At 40.1% G+C, this 15,995-nt stretch overlaps 1 protein-coding gene across 1 annotated transcript; it reads left to right on the top strand.

The window, feature by feature from the left end:
- The first annotated feature begins 3,974 nt into the window (after positions 1–3,974).
- Positions 3,975–15,258, top strand: LOC138037878 (neuroendocrine convertase 1-like). The gene is made up of 12 exons (XM_068883733.1): positions 3,975–4,250; positions 7,240–7,344; positions 7,684–7,809; positions 8,864–8,963; positions 9,433–9,470; positions 9,933–10,009; positions 10,083–10,171; positions 10,825–10,997; positions 11,420–11,632; positions 12,504–12,604; positions 13,159–13,389; positions 13,523–15,258. Exons 1-12 carry the CDS (start codon positions 4,041–4,043, stop codon positions 14,520–14,522), a joined length of 2,463 nt encoding a protein of 820 aa, XP_068739834.1. The 5' UTR covers positions 3,975–4,040; the 3' UTR covers positions 14,523–15,258.
- Positions 15,259–15,995: the final 737 nt, after the last annotated feature.

Below are 15,995 nucleotides of genomic sequence, written 5' to 3'. Positions count from 1 at the left end.
TGAGCCCATAACGGGAACTATGAGCAGAAATTGACAAGGTATAATCACACCAAAAACAGCAAAATACATGTGGAATTAGAGACGCTTACGAATGGAGGATGATTTCGGAGAGGCTTATATAAAAGTTAGCTTAAGAGTCGTATTAATACCAGGTCTGCGATGCTGTATTTTCACATATTTTGTAGACATGTTTTTAAGGGTTTGGAGTTAGGGTGACCATCCAAAATCCCAAAGATAAAAAAAATTACTATGTAAGGGTTATGATTGGCTGGAAAGGTCTGCTTACACAACAAAATCGATTAAGCATACACAAATATATCAAATTTGTACACTTCTAGTAAGGCTAATAACAAGTTAGGTAATCTAGGTCAGCTGTCAGGATCAACCAATTACCAATAATTGCTTGGCAGTATCAGTTGCCTAGAAACATCACATCATCATGTTGGAGTCTCAGTAGGCTTATGAAGGTTATGTATGACAGAGTTTGCGACCTCGAGCTTTTAGCTTTGAATTTAATATCGTGTTTAAATAAAGGTTGTATTGTATTGTATTGTATTAAGGAATGGAACTACGGTGGGCCAAACGTAATTAACCGTAGCATGATCAGCGTTCAAACTAGAAAGCAGACACAGTTTCGGGCTTGTTGGCCCTCGTCAGTGCGCCATAGCTAAAACACAATGAGCATCAGTGACACTTCACCTATCTCATATATTTCGCCAGTCATTCTAGAAAGAGCTATAAGATCCATTACCTTTCTCATATAATCGGATTGCGCAAAGGTTACGTCACAAACAATCACTTATGTCCAGAAATGCACCTAATTAGATGCACGCCCAATTTTGACATCCACTATGAAGTGCCCCTTTAAAGTTTAAGCAATTGCTACCTACTTTCAACAACAAGGTAAGGATAATGGTTAGCGATGTTTTAAGCTTTGGGTAAATGCAGCAGTTAATCTTTACTTAAAGAGCAGCATTTGGGAGACAATTCGTGACGTTTTTTGTCTGTATTCCGCGACATCTGGGGAGAAGAGTAAGGGGACACTTCGTGACGCTTATTGAAATCAGCCTCCATCTAATTTGGGCATTTCTGGAGACAAACAATTGTGACAAATGGCCAAAGGGCAACCCTCAACTGATCATACCCGCGCAATAGACCATTTTCAAATTCTCACGGCTGGACTGGATCTAGCATGAAATGGAGGCTTATCCTGGCAAATATTTTCACACGCAAATTAATTTGCCCGCATTAGCCTCTATTTCATGCTAGATCCAGTCCAGCCGTGAGAATTGGAAAATGGTCTATTAAGAGAGAAACTATGGAATGCCCAATACCATCCTCTTCCTTCAGCTAGAGAGTTGCAATAGATCAGATCACCAAGAGATCAGCCACGGCATAAAATAATAAAAAAAAATTCATGAAATTCTGCGTCTGCTTTCTAGTTTGAGTGCTGATCATGCTAGGTTTGGCCGACCGTAGTTCCATTTTGAAGAGAATGCCTTCGTGAACGTTGTTTGATCTGTCCTAACAGTGGTGTGTTTGTGCTTATCACTGTCCGTTTTGATCCAACGTAATGCAAAGGTCGTTATCCGGCATTGCAGTCTTTAGTTTTTAATGTTTATTAATAATGATGATGTTGACGATAAAACATTTTTGATCCGCGCCAGCTCAAGGTCAATTCATTTTATTGAAGTGATTATACTCAGGCAATAGTCCATTATGATGGAAATCGTGCAAAATGTATTAGAGACGAGGGAAATCTTCCCCACAGACAGTTTTGCTCGGTGTCGAGAGAACGAAAGAAGAGTTTAGCCTTCGGCCCCTTTGCAAAACTATTCTTTATAGTATGCCTGCGTCACTGTCATCTAGATATATTTATAAAATAATTGGGATAGTACGCTCACTCTCATTGGTCAATAGCTGTGTTTAAATGAGAGCATGGAAATACGGCTGTGACATCACGAATCTTGATTGGTTGTATGCTGTCAGACGCGCGTTTAGATTGGCTGGTAGGAAATATGAGCGTGTATCAAGAAAATCTGTTTCAATCAAGAATTTTCCTTCAGTTGCTTCCTTCATTTGTCGACTTATCTTTGAGAAATATTTTATAAAAGCAATAGAGGACTTTTTCCCGTGTTTCCAACTCGGGGAAGTTGGGAGAATTCTCGACAGTTATGCAAACCCTCGACTGCTTCTCGGGTTTGCATAACTGTCTCGAATCTCCCAACTCCCCCTCGTGTTTAGATGAGGCTATGGAAACACGGAAAACGTCCTTTATTGCTTAAACAATCTCGTTTTATTTTACCAGATTGAATTTTACCCTCCATTTGCATTTTGGGTGAAACTGAACGGTCATTTAGTGACATGGTAAATGCTTATGTTTACCCGGGATTTAAATTTGATCAAAAATAAGACAGAGCAGACAGAGGTGATGAACGTTCTCTCTTTTATCATAACTTAACATTTTGTTTGCCCAGATAAACACCTTGAGAAGTAACGGTTATATAACGAAACCAAAGAATTTACCACTGATACAAGATTTGAGACGAAGAACAATTCTCAAACCTACTGAATAAGTTAAAACAAAATTTGAATTTTTTTTGTTAACATTGGCAATTGGACTTGAAAAGCTGCTGTAATGTTTGTTAATTTGTTAATGTTAAAATATCATTAATATCTTAAAAGGACTGTATAAGATATAAAAAAAATATATGTAACTGAAGATGTTTTTTGGGGCATACGAAACGCCATGTAAAAATGTGTATCATCATGACTTTCCCTGCAGTGTTTAGTATTTTCGATCAAGGCATTTAGTAATTCAGAGATTAAAGTTTATATAACTTGACAATTAAGTTTAAAATAAATTCACGGGCGACCTAAAAGAACATCATCATTCAGTCATACAGTATATAGCTAACAAAAGAAGCCATTAGCGCGTTAGATCTGCTTAAAAAAAGCAAGTGTATGCAATTTTCTTCATTCTTATTCAAAAAACAGAAAATTATGTTCTTTTTTCATCTACTGTCGCTTATGTACTTTATGGCGTCCGATTAGCCCTTCATCGCGAAGGCTTATTTCGGGGTGACACGTGTTTTGTTGCTTATTGCGCCATGTCGGATGCACTCACTTTATGCTACAATCTACATCTACCGCAATCTATTCACAATGTCGTTTGGAAAACCAAAACAGCTGGAACCTCCACGATAATCAGTCGATTTTTGCGCATTAACCTTTAACCACTTGCGAACGCAAAAAATAAAAAACGTAGACGTACGATTTAGTCGAGAGGAACAGGGAAAAGAGAGTCATCAGCAGAAACCGATCACAGTTTATACTTGTAGGTTGCAATGTTGCTTTCACATATTGTCATTTGAATTACAGTCCTCACAATAAAATAGATTTAAATCTCTACTTCTATTGCATCGTACATAATAAAATGCATGTTGTGAGTAAACCAATTTCAATAAAACAGACCGAGCCATATGGGTTAATTTCATTTTTTAAAGTTCCTCGTAGAAATTTGTTTCAGTTTTCTTTAAGATCGACAGGACGATACCATTCAATAAAATTAAAAACCAGAAAACACAAGCCAATGATTGTGTCTATGTCCACCAAGTAGGTTGGCAACAGCTTACGGAAAACACCTTGTACGCGCAACATGTCTGACACAAAAAAACAGGTCAGTTCTTAAAATTTAGCGGGGGGTAAACTTGAAAACCATAGGGCGCAAGCCATTAATTTTTGCAATAAATCGCAGCTGATGGACATAACAATCAATGTGCACGATAAAGTTTTCATTTTCATCCCATAACACTTGAGAGCTCAGCTGTTCGTTGTCACATACGGTTTTCCCGCATATGACGTAATTGTGTTGAGATTGGCTCATCCGTGTTAAAGATCAATTGATAATAACAATAAGTGACAGGTGCCAATCGTACGACGGATGACCAACATCTCTGTTGATGTTAATTATAAATAGTCGGAGCTCTTAGATTTTTTCGCCATGGGATTTTCTCCACGAAAAAATTAGGAGCGATGCGATGTTTCGAAGTGTACGGTCTTTGGGCCTCGCCAAGATAATATTATGTATCTTTTTAACAGCGTGGCACCAGCTATCGATCAGTTTAACTCGTGCTCTTGATAAAAACGCCGGAAAATTCTACACCAACGGATGGGCTATTAAGGTGGAGGGTGGCATTGAAACAGCCAAGAGAATTGCGAGATCTCATGGGTTTGAAAAGGTGGAACTAGTGAGTATTTCAGTAACAATGAAACAGGAAGTCTTAGCAGAGCATTCCGTGTTGCGGAGTTGACAAGCACTTCCCTGTATTTAATATAAATTTTTAGTGTAATGTTTTCTGTAGCCTGCCTGGCTCTTAAACACTGGCCACCCGGCAAGGTTAGACAAATACTCGGTGAACTACAAATCCCGGCATTTTCTGTGTTGGATTTGATGGTAATTTTTCGAAATATTCGCCTATGCTTTATGTCTCACGCACTCATTTAATTTCTTACAAAAATATGGGCTCGATCCAGATGAGAGGCAAGAAATTTACAGGTGTCAGTCGATTGCTGGTAGTAAATATTATGAGCTGATTGCTTCGGGGAGTGATGTTTGCCAGTTTGGAGACAAATGAGGGCACATGTTTGTTCGCAAACTAAGTCAGAGAGTGTAATACAATTTCATTTTTGGCGGTTGTTAAAAGAGATGATAAAATACCGTTGACAATTATTTTATCGTGAAGTTTGCTGACAAGAACAGCAAACGGTGCATGGTTTCTTCAACACCATGCCATAAAGAGCAACGTTGGTTTGGCTGGTGACTTCATGACAATATTCAACTTCACTTGACACTGTTGAGTACTAGATGTAATTTGAGATAATCACTCTTTTTATTTACGATTATTTCAACAATTAAGACACTTTCTGACATTCCCGTTTCTTTATCCGATATGCGCTGATCTCTTTGCAAATTAAAGTTTGACGACAGACAAATGTACCTTTTGTCGCTGGCAACATGAAGGCAAGGAAGCCTTAATCGACGCTTCATTCAGGAAAATTCAATGTGCAATTCAAGTTTTCCCATAGTTTGATATTCAAATCCTATCACTGTAACAAAATCTTGAGAAAGAGGGAGGGGCTCGTGCAAGTAAAAATAAACATCTATTTGCTTAATTGTATTGTAACTGAGGGTGAGTTTAAATATCTGAGGGGCTTGATGATACTGTGATTTTAAGATCTTCTGCCTCGGTGCGTTTCACTGTCATAAAATCTGAATCTTCTGGTTTTTCAATTAAACACAGAATTCGACAAAGTATATTTTTCTGTTTGCGATTGGAAACCCGACAATATCCAAATCCAGATTCCTCACTCGAACACACCCTGGAATACTCAAAAGATGATGAAACGTAGGCATGTTCGAGCTGTTACGCGTATCATTGGTATTTGGTATTGTCTCTCATTTCTCGGGCGAATTAATACAAAGCCCAACAAATCACAAATCAATCGCTCTTTTGGTAATTTATGATTGAGCAGAGAGATTTTTATGGATATGAGCTCTTTATTTTATCCCGGAACAAGGGAGAATGGATGTGATTCATGCACAATATACAGTCAATCAATCAATCACTCAATCAATGGACTTTATTTTAATTCGGTTGAAGCATAGATTTCAGGCATTCAGGTGCTTTTCCGAGTATTCTCTTGAGAATCAATGTGCACCTGTTGGCGGACGCGTCTTGATAGAAAGGAAGCCAGTTTAAGTGTTGAACAAGGGCAATGAGCGTGAGCGTGGGTTTGCATCCAGGATGATCCTTGCAGCTCTTTTCTGTAGTCTAAAAATGTTACTCAGGTTTTCCTTAGATGTTGATGTCCAGATGGTAGCGCCGTATAGGAGAGCCGGTTTGATGACAGCATTGTAGTATGTTTTCTCATGGTGTCTCTTCAAGTATGGACTGATATATTTCACTAGACCAATTCTTTTTGACACCCTGTTAGCGAGAGCATTACAGTGATTTTCAAAAGTTAAGCGGTCATCAATCTCTACCCCAAGGAATTTGTGTGATCTCACTCTTTCAATCTGTCAGTCATTCAAGGCAATGGTAAAATCGCCATTTTGGTGTCGATCTTGATTCATGCGTTTTCTCAATCGCTTTCCAATGACAAGCATAGATTCGGTCTTCTTTTCATTGATTACCATTTCGTTCATATTCGCCCATTGGTGAATGTCCCCTTGAATGTTATTTTTTACTGAAGAGATATTATTCCACTTAGAGCAAGATGTTAACGTAGCGTCATCAGCATGAATATCGATATTAGAATTTTGGACGTGTAATGGGATGTCATTAATAAAGAGAAGAAATAGTATAGGTCCACTGATAATGGTTCCTTGAGGGATACCTTGGTTGATGGGTAATAGAGGAGTTGTACATTCGTTGACTCTCACACATTGCCTCCTATCTGATAGGTGAGAATGAAGCTGAGTCGCTAACTCCATAAATCTTAAATTTCTGCAGGAAAATATTGTAGTTTACAACGTCAAAAGCTTTTTTAAGCGGATTGAAATCAGACCAATTACCTTGTCATTGTCCATAGTAAAAAGTAGTTCATCAGTCTATTAGTTTCACAAGAGCGGTTTCAGTGAAATGGTTTTCCCTGAATGTAAATGAGATTGTTCTCATTTAAGTAGTATGTTAGGGTTTGGTGGAAAAGCCGGGGCGCGGGTTGCCGGGTGCCGTGGAAAGCACGGGGTGCCGGGGGGTGCCGCGGCACCCCGGTACCCCGCACCCCGGCACCCCGCATCCCGGCACCCCGCGCCCCGGCTTTTCCACCAAACCGTGTGTTAGCCACTTTGTTACGTGTCTTTCAAGAATTTTAGAAAGCACAGGTAAGACTGCAATTGGCCTGTAGTTATTCACATCGTCTTTCTGCCCACTTTTGCGATAATCAGAGCTTACAAACAGTTTACAAACCTTTGACGTTTTACAAAACCATACCCTAAAGGAATTGATATGAACTTAATTTTAACTGACTGGTGAATTAATGTTTCAGTTCTTCATGTGGGTATTGATGTTTAAATAAAAGGGATAAGTTTGTCTTGGTTGTTGTGGACTCAATGGTTCCACTCTATTTCCAGCTTTTACAAGCCCTTCATTAACATTTCGATGAATTAAAAGCCATTTGCAAATGAAAATTCAAAAGATATCGACAGCAGGACTTTGCGTTTTCTTTGTTTTGTAGATTGGTACTTTGGAAAACTATTTTCATCTAGAGCATGCTGAAGAGCCACACCGCTCAAGACGAAATGCGGATGAACGCACAGAAAAGCTCATGCAAGACCCTCAGGTAATGTCTACTTGTTTCAGGCAGAGAAGGCTTTTTATCATGCACTAACCAATGTGACCTGCTGACCTAGTCGAGGTTCATAAAACAAGGATATGCTAACATTGCATTTCCTTCATTACATTCGCGATAATGCACAATTTCGACATTCAATTTCACGCTATAACAGTATGACGCAATTGTCATTTAAACCTAGTTCCTACGAGTCTCCGATAGCTCAGCGGTAAAGCATCCGAATCAGTAATCGGAAGGTCTTATGTCAGTTCGACTCCAGCAAAGCAACTCTCGGGTTTTTTCCAAGTATTCCAGAATTACCATCGGAAAATGCTTTTTTCATTGCAGGTGATGTGGGCTGAACAGCAACACGAGAGAATTCGTGTCAAGAGAGGTCACTTTCACGATCGCATGACAGCAAGAGGAATTGTGCCTCGCTTCAACGATCCACTCTGGGATGCTCAGTGGTATTTGGTGGGTTTTGTCGCTGTTTAGTGTTCTCTTTATAGGACTGTTAATAAATGCCAGTCATCATTTCACAAAAAAAGGATCACGCAATATTTGTTCCTGTACACGGTTGGTTTGGTCGACCATTTTCGAAATATCACTGTAAACTGAAATGAGCAATTAATGCAAATCAAGTCAAATATTATTTTTCGAGGAAAGGATAAAACCGGTATACCCGAAGAAAAACCTCGAGGTGCAGAGGAGAAAACCAACAAACTCAACCCACATATGACTCCGAGTCTGGGAATCGAACCCAGGCCACATTGGTGGGAGGCGAATGCTCTCACCGTGAACCCCAAAGTTGGTTGTCCTGTTAGACTGCAGTTTTACATTCCTTTTACCTTTATTTATACTACTCACAATCCCAAAAACACAAATAAGCAAAATAAAGACTTTCTTATTTTACTCTCAGCCTAGACATCCTCTTAAAATTTTGGTTAATCTCAGCCTGAACCGCGTTTTTATAAAAAGGCTCTCCTAAAAATAGAGTGTAGTCTAATGGATCAGTGTTAGAGTAGAGTGCAGTGAAATCACAAGGTCATGAATTCGAGTCACATTCAAGCCTAATTATTCCCACGGTTCTTCCCAACCAGTACGTATATACATTGCTTCTTCTTGACGATCCATCACTTAGAGAGTCGCATAATATGAAAAATAAAAACCAACCACGTATAACCCGTTTTTTGAATTAGGTTAAAGTGAAGTCGGAAACGGCCTTTCATCATCGCAAATTGATCCATAAAGCTCCGCATGGTGTCTCGGTATTAAAATTCTAGTAAGGGGCAAAACTTTCAGAGAAAATATGAGCACAAATAGAGGATAAGCTTTTCCTGTTGTTCAACGGAGCACACCATTGCAGCCAAAGTGTAAAATGAAAATCAGTGACTTTTCTCAGGTTAAGTACACGTCATCTTAAATTGTTTCTAGTTCAAGTATTTCTGTAGTTACAGTCATTCTTTTCGAAACTTGTTTGTTGTGAGTTTGTCAGATAACACCGCCATGTATTGACTATCATTAACAGGATGATAAGCGAATGGACCAGGACTTAGATGTGCATGTTCTTCCGGTCTGGAACCAGGGGATCACTGGCAAGGGAGTGGTCGTGACCATTCTGGATGACGGTAAGTTATAATTAACAGCTGCAGCTGCCGGGAGTCCCAGGTTCACGTTTGTTACGTACATACTTAATTGACCACTCTTCATAAAAACTTTTCAGGGGCAAGCAACGAAACAAAAGAGCGACAACTTTGTGGTTGAGGCAAACCAGTTAGCTATTTTCAAGTGCAGCCGAGGAATTGAACCTGGGATCTCCGGATCTCAAGGCAAGCGCCCTGATCCGCACTCTGCTGCAATGCCTCCATTAACCAAGTATCGAAAAACCAAAGTTATGACAGTACTTTGGCTCAGCACAAAAAATATTTTCCAGCGTCTAATTGCAACGAGGGAAAACTTCTGAAAACAATTCTGAAGTAGAATTGGGTGCATGACTCGCGCTTAAAAAATATACAGCAAGTACAGTGCCAAAAGATAAAATAAGAATGGTACAATGTTGACTGATTACTATTACTTCGTCTATCTCCATTACTTCAGGGATTGAGCACAACCACACAGATCTCATCAGGAATTACGTAAGTGGACGGTTCATGGCATTAAATATATAAAGATGTGCTATCGCCTCGTCTGCCACTTTTTTTTTTGTTCTCACCACATTTGACGTTATTCGTGATCTATTACTGAACAGACCCACGGCAATATGGAATGTATTTGTTAAATACACGACGTCATCACAAAAATGATGACTTCCTTTGTTACGTTTATAACTGCTTGGACCTGTCTTAGTCACTCGCAACCGCTTTGCTTTTTTCCGTCATTTTGTCTTCTTCCATATCGGTATGTTGTAATTTTGATCATAAATTGTCTCAATATTGGTGTTTCGGGGGTCATATGTTGGTAAGTTAAAAAAGAAATTAACGTAACTACATAAATCCATCTAGAAAGCACAGTATCATTTAGATACAGCTCACTGAAACGTCTTGGTGACAAATGGTATATGTTCAAAGAATTTGATGTTTCTCATCTGTCTTCAACAGGACCCCGATGCCAGCTGGGATGTCAACGGCGAGGATGGTGACCCATTTCCTCGCTATGATCCAACCAATGAAAACAAGTAAGAAAATGGGCGAATCTTAAACTGACAATAGTCATTCATTGCTTATTAATTCTTGTCGTTTGTTTTGTAGACACGGTACCCGCTGTGCAGGAGAGGTGGCAGCTCAAGCCAACAATACCATCTGTGGAGTAGGCGTCGCATACAATGCTAAAATTGGAGGTGATACATCATGACATCCCTGAAGGAACCTCATAACTAGGGGTTTACAACTTACATATTACTATCGAAAGTTATCATCTTAAGGCTAAAAAGAGTTGGAGGAGCTTTTCCTTTAAATTAAAACTAACAAACGCTCGATGTGTCTGCGTATTACAACTAAGTTATCATTTTTCATGCAGGAAATATAAATCTAATTATAGCTGTGTCTGCGATAAAGATTTCTAAGTAAAGAGGTACCCTGAAAGTTAAAGTTTACATTTCGACCAGGAACCGGGTTGTCGAAGCCTGGTTAGCGCTAACCGTTGGTTAAGAGGTATGAAAACCCATAGGTTTCTATGGTATTTAACGCTGGTTAGCGCTGACCATGCTTCGAGTAACCCTGGCCAGTTTGACAATCTGGTTTGAAGAAATTTGGATTTAGCTTAAGAACGTACAATTCAAATACCTAATATTTCGACACTCCTGTCTAGTGTCTTCATCAGGGGTTATCCAAAGTTCTATATAATACCAATTTGCTGACATGTTTCCAATTTTCTAAAAAAAGATGTTCTTCAACCAAAGTACCATCAAACTATGTTTAAAGAGGTACCTGTCAGCCGCTCGAGAAGCACTGTTTGTGGCATATGTATACTAATTCTAGCGTTTTTCACCAGGAGTACGTATGCTTGACGGACGTGTGACTGACAAAGTGGAAGCCGCTTCTCTGAGTCTCAATCCCCAGTTCATTGACATTTACTCTGCCAGCTGGGGACCGAGCGACGATGGAGCGACAGTAGAAGGGCCTGGAACTCTGGCTGCAGCGGCGTTTGAAAACGGTATCACAAAGGTATTGTGTTCAGATTTCCAAGCTTTGTGAAACGTAAAAAGAAACATTCGTGTATACAAAGCCACCATTTCTCTTTCACATTTGCGAGCTTCGCTAAAAAACGCGGTACCCGCTTTAAGCAGTTCTGGAAACGAGTTTCATGCCGGAAGAAAGGACATGTGCCATTTCTTCTCGTTCGTTCCGTTGTTTTTCTCTCACGTTGAGTACTCGAAATTTTGCTTGTTCCGAAAATAGGAAGCCCGTAACCGTCAAACTCAGTTCTGGCTATTCGGTGTAAGATCTAGAATGTTAAGCATACACAAGCGAACTTATCTCGAACGTCTCTAGACATTTTTGAATTGGTATCGATTTTGCGTCACAGAGTTTGCTTCACCACTATTTCAAACTCGATGTTTATGTTTTTACTGTTCTGGATATTCTAGGGTCGAGGTGGACTTGGTTCCATATTTGTGTGGGCTTCGGGGAATGGTGGAAGGCACGAGGACAGTTGTAACTGTGATGGATACACAGACAGCATCTACACTCTGTCAATAAGCTCGGCTTCTGATCATGGCGAATCTCCATGGTATTCAGAAAGTTGCTCTTCGACTCTGGCCACAACATTCAGTAGCGGGGCTCATGGAGAACAGAGAATTGTGAGTTGTCCTTTTCCCGAGCAAAAATATTAAAATGTCTGGAATATGATGTCGTACTTAACACTTAAAAGTAGCCATCAAGATTCATTCACTTGGTGTTGTACCAACCTCGTTCGCAGGGTCTTATCGACAAAGAGACCCTGGGAACGAGGTTGGGTGTTGTACAAAGAAATACAATCCAGAGACTTTGTAAATACGAGTTTTCTTATTTGATATCTTCAATAAAATGGGTCCTCTGTGCAGCTCTTTTTAACATGCATTTTCATAGCCTGTGGTTTGGACGCAGTTCTTGCGATTTTAGAAAAGTAGGGTCTGTTGCGTTTAGATAAATTTTGTAATTGTTCACCAGTTACTTAGCAAATCATCTTTGGAGCCGTTGTGAAATTGAAGCTGCATGGAGACCCAAACTCCTTTCGGGCCCCGATGAGAGATCTAAAACAATCAAGTATCACTTTGATCAAGACTCTTAACCGAACGACATTTGCTCGCACTTGTTTTTTCAGATGGCATTTATTTGCTTCGAAGTCAGATTGTTTCAGGCCTTCATTTTTTTTTTCTTGTGACTGGGTAGATTGTTACGATAGGGTCGCAATTGTCCTAATGGTACTACATCCTCCGATTTTTGGGATTTGATGTGAGGATAGTAGTCAAAGGTTTGATATTTGACTTCATTGCTAAATTACCTCTTTGCTGTTAGTGATTCCTCAACTACAGTTCAAATTGTACGAGAAGCAACAAATTCCTTCCAAAAAAAAAATGGTAATTTTAGGATGAAATAGGCAAGCCACGATCAGACTTTACACGAATATGCTGATCAACACGATTGCAAGTTAACATCTATATACATTTTTTGTCTCTTACTGCGTAACAGGTCACAACGGATTTGCATAACGTTTGCACTGAACGACATACGGGAACTTCAGCTTCGGCTCCGTTGGCTGCTGGTATTTTAGCTCTGGCATTGGAAATCAAGTAAGGAAAACGAAAAAAAAAAAAAACAGACAAAAAACGCGAAATCAACTGACAATAACAGCGCTTTTTAAGTTATATATGCCAGTTAGGCAACTAAATGTTACCTTGCAAGGAATCGGCGTTTTATGATTGTGGGTAATCCAAATTAAAGTACGCAGATAACGTGATGGCAGTCAAATAGGCACGCAAAGCGTGAGCGTGTCGGTATGTGTCCAACGCAAGATGGCCCATGTTGCGAGAGAGTTGAAAGCAAAATCGTATTGGTGTATTAAGCAAAGTTTGTTAAAATTGCTGTTCTTTAGGCTGAGTAAAGAAATAAGGAGAAAATGAAATAAGGGGACCTTCTTCTTTGATCCTTATTACGAGTGGTCACTTCTGTTAAGCGCTGGTATAGTTCAAAGTGTTGAGAACTTTTGGTTGCGAGCTCATGCAGTGCACCTGCAAACATATTTACCACAAGTCTTACTTGCGCATAAGTTCCTACAGACTTTCAGAGTGAAGTGTAGTGCGAGCAATTTCACTTTGTATTCACTGACAATTTCGTTTATTTCCAGTCCGCGTCTGACATGGCGCGATGTGCAGCATATTGTAGTGTGGACTTCAAATTGGGAGCCCTTGAAACATGATCAGGACTGGAGTCCAAATGGAGTGGGACTGCATGTTAACAGAAAGTTCGGCTTTGGACTGCTAGTAGCTGAAAAGATTGTTGAATTAGCAAAACCACACACTTTTCAAACTGTTCCCGAAAAGACTATTTGTAGAGGACAAATCAACCAAGATCGCAAGTAAGTCAGAAAAATCAGTGAACAGCTTTTCCTGAATTTCGACTTTAAAATCTCCTCTCCACCGAGGGGCTCACTTAATGGTTCAATGACGTGTGAACCACTCCAGCAGTTAAATTGCGATTTCTTTTCACAGACCCATCAAGTTTAAAGAACCATTGAAGATAACCATGCACTCTAATGGATGTTCAGGTACCGCTGCCGAGATTCGCTATCTGGAGCACGTTCAACTTTTAATCAGTTTAGATTACACAAGGCGCGGGGATCTCGTGATGTACCTCATATCCCCCATGGGAACCAAATCCTGCCTGTTGTCCCCTAGAAAAGAGGACGTATCCAACGAGGGATTCTCAAAATGGCCTTTTATGACAACGCACTCATGGGGCGAGGATCCCAGAGGTACATGGACTTTAGAAATAAAAGACCTTGGAGATAACAGACCAAATCACGGAACTCTTACCGAATGGCAGCTTATTCTTCATGGAACAAAAGAAAAACCTCATCATCAACCAATTTCTCACCCTGATAAGCCACGTGACTCGGTCCCAATGCCTGAGGTACCCTCTACTTTACGGACTGAGCAAGTCCCCAGAGGACCAACGTACACTTTCGGTCCCCCGCCTGTTACATCGGTGAGTCCCGTTAAATACGTGGCACCCCAGTTGGTCACTTACACGGCACCTCCGGCTTCTGGCCCAAACGTCTTGACACTTGCAGCTCAATCTGTAGGAGAACCACAAGCTAACAAACAACCCAGCAGTCAGTTTGCTAAACAGCAGGTGCAGACTCAAAACAATTATGGCCAGCAGAGCAACTTGGGGGCTCCGCCACTTTTCTCAGCTCTCCGTAACAACTTCTTACCAGCGAACTACCGAGAGAATCAAATAGCCAACTACTATCACTATGCGAATCCTGCTAATTCTCATGAATTTATACCCCAAGTAAGCAACCCTGCGGTGTCGCAAAACACTGACCAGCTAGGATTTCAAACAGTGGGCTGGAACGGTGCGATTCCATATCGTAACCAACTGCAATACAATGGCTATAGTAATTATCTACGAACATTTGGAAGGAGGGGAGCTGCAAAGTATTTAGAATATCTTAGATACAAGAGAATAAAGTTAAAAAGGACGTAGCCACATAAGAAAAGTTTTTTTTTAGAAATACATAGCAAATTATTGTAAGATATTAGAGAAAATTAACTGCTTTGAGTGACATTTTCCACAAAAAGTACACGTACTCTACGATTTCTCTTATCTCGCTGAACGAATATGGTAAATTGCCTTACCTTGGATTTGGCTAAGCTCTGAAACACTGTAGTGGAAACATTGATGCGGGCAAAAATGTTTTAACTTTTTTACAACATAATCAGTTTATCGGCTCCTCCACGATCGCAAAGTTCTTTGCAAATGAAGTTCAAACATGGATTCAGAGGCTCAATTGCCCCAAAAGGTATCCTTATCCTTTTTTCGGCTAGTGAGAATTTCAGCAGTTCTTGTCGCAGAAGCAGTGTTTCCGATGGAGGTGCTGGGACGTTTTATTGGCTTAACGATCACGCAGCCGCAAACGTAACACAAAATTCGCGTGTAGGCCAAAATTCATATCAAGCCAAACTAAATGGCACACGTATGCGTATTTAGAGTGACGGAGCAGATAGGAGGGCAAGAATATATGAAGAAGTGAAAAAAAACAGGTCCTTTACCCATAGATGCGGAGAAACAGGTGGTTACGTTAACTTTGCATGGACATAGTCTCCTTCGTTTGCGCCGGTGTTCACGTAAAAGTCACGCCAATTGGAAAAAGGGACCAAGGCAGATGTACCTTACTACCTAACGCGTTTTCAAACAATAAAGTGTATTGTTTAACTTGTTTAACTTTGCGACACGAAACTAACTATAGAAAACTATGTGAGCGCACTACCCTGGAATCCTTCTTTGTAACCTGATGGACCCTGCATCTCATCATTTACAAAAGTTCAGAGATGGGACCTGAGGTAAACCATGCACAAATCGACAAAATGGCTTTAAATGTGGCAACTTTCTTTAGATCTCGTATCCTTGGTTCAGCTGGCTGGGCAGGGAACTAGTAAGTTTAGGTCAAAGAACCAGCGACTCTTGGGCTTTATCCTATGGCCAAACGCACCTATGTTATCGTTTCGTAAAACTACCCAAAAGACTGCCGGGAACCTAAGCGGCAAACAGATCGTGATTACGCGGGACCGGTTGTAAAAGCTAAGCCAGTGAAAATGACTGTGACGTTGAAGGTTCTCTCACACGGGGAAGAGCATGTTTAAAATCCTCGCAACTCTAAATGATCTGTAAAGCACTACGCAAAATTATTCTGCTTGATATAATAAGTACTTTCCATGGATTGAAACGGAAAAGTGGCATATCTTATAAAAGCCAAAAAGAAGATTAAGAAGGGTTTTATGAGAAAACTTGAGAAGGTTCCAAACGCTCTGGTTTTCAGGAGGATGTATTGGAAACCGAAAATAGTGGAAAGGGAATCGATTAAGATTTTAAATATTAGTTACACATTGCGGCCTATCAGCTTTTCTTGGTGTACTTGAAGCACAAGTTGAGGTTTAAACTGTCACCACTTTTTGAACA

Source organism: Montipora capricornis, chromosome 2, assembly GCF_036669925.1.
Source record: "Montipora capricornis isolate CH-2021 chromosome 2, ASM3666992v2, whole genome shotgun sequence".
Classification (NCBI taxonomy): domain Eukaryota; kingdom Metazoa; phylum Cnidaria; class Anthozoa; order Scleractinia; family Acroporidae; genus Montipora; species Montipora capricornis.
The sequence above is the reverse complement of the archived record's forward strand: the minus strand, read 5'-3'. Positions and strand labels throughout refer to the sequence as shown.

Bases quoted from the DNA above. Each gene is read 5' to 3' on its own strand.
- LOC138037878 (XM_068883733.1), top strand. From the start codon at position 4,041: ATGTTTCGAAGTGTACGGTCTTTGGGCCTCGCCAAGATAATATTATGT. The intron at 8,964-9,432 runs GTAAGTTATAAT...CCATTACTTCAG, and splicing joins CGTGACCATTCTGGATGACG to GGATTGAGCACAACCACACA. The intron at 13,390-13,522 runs GTAAGTCAGAAA...TTCTTTTCACAG, and splicing joins CAAATCAACCAAGATCGCAA to ACCCATCAAGTTTAAAGAAC.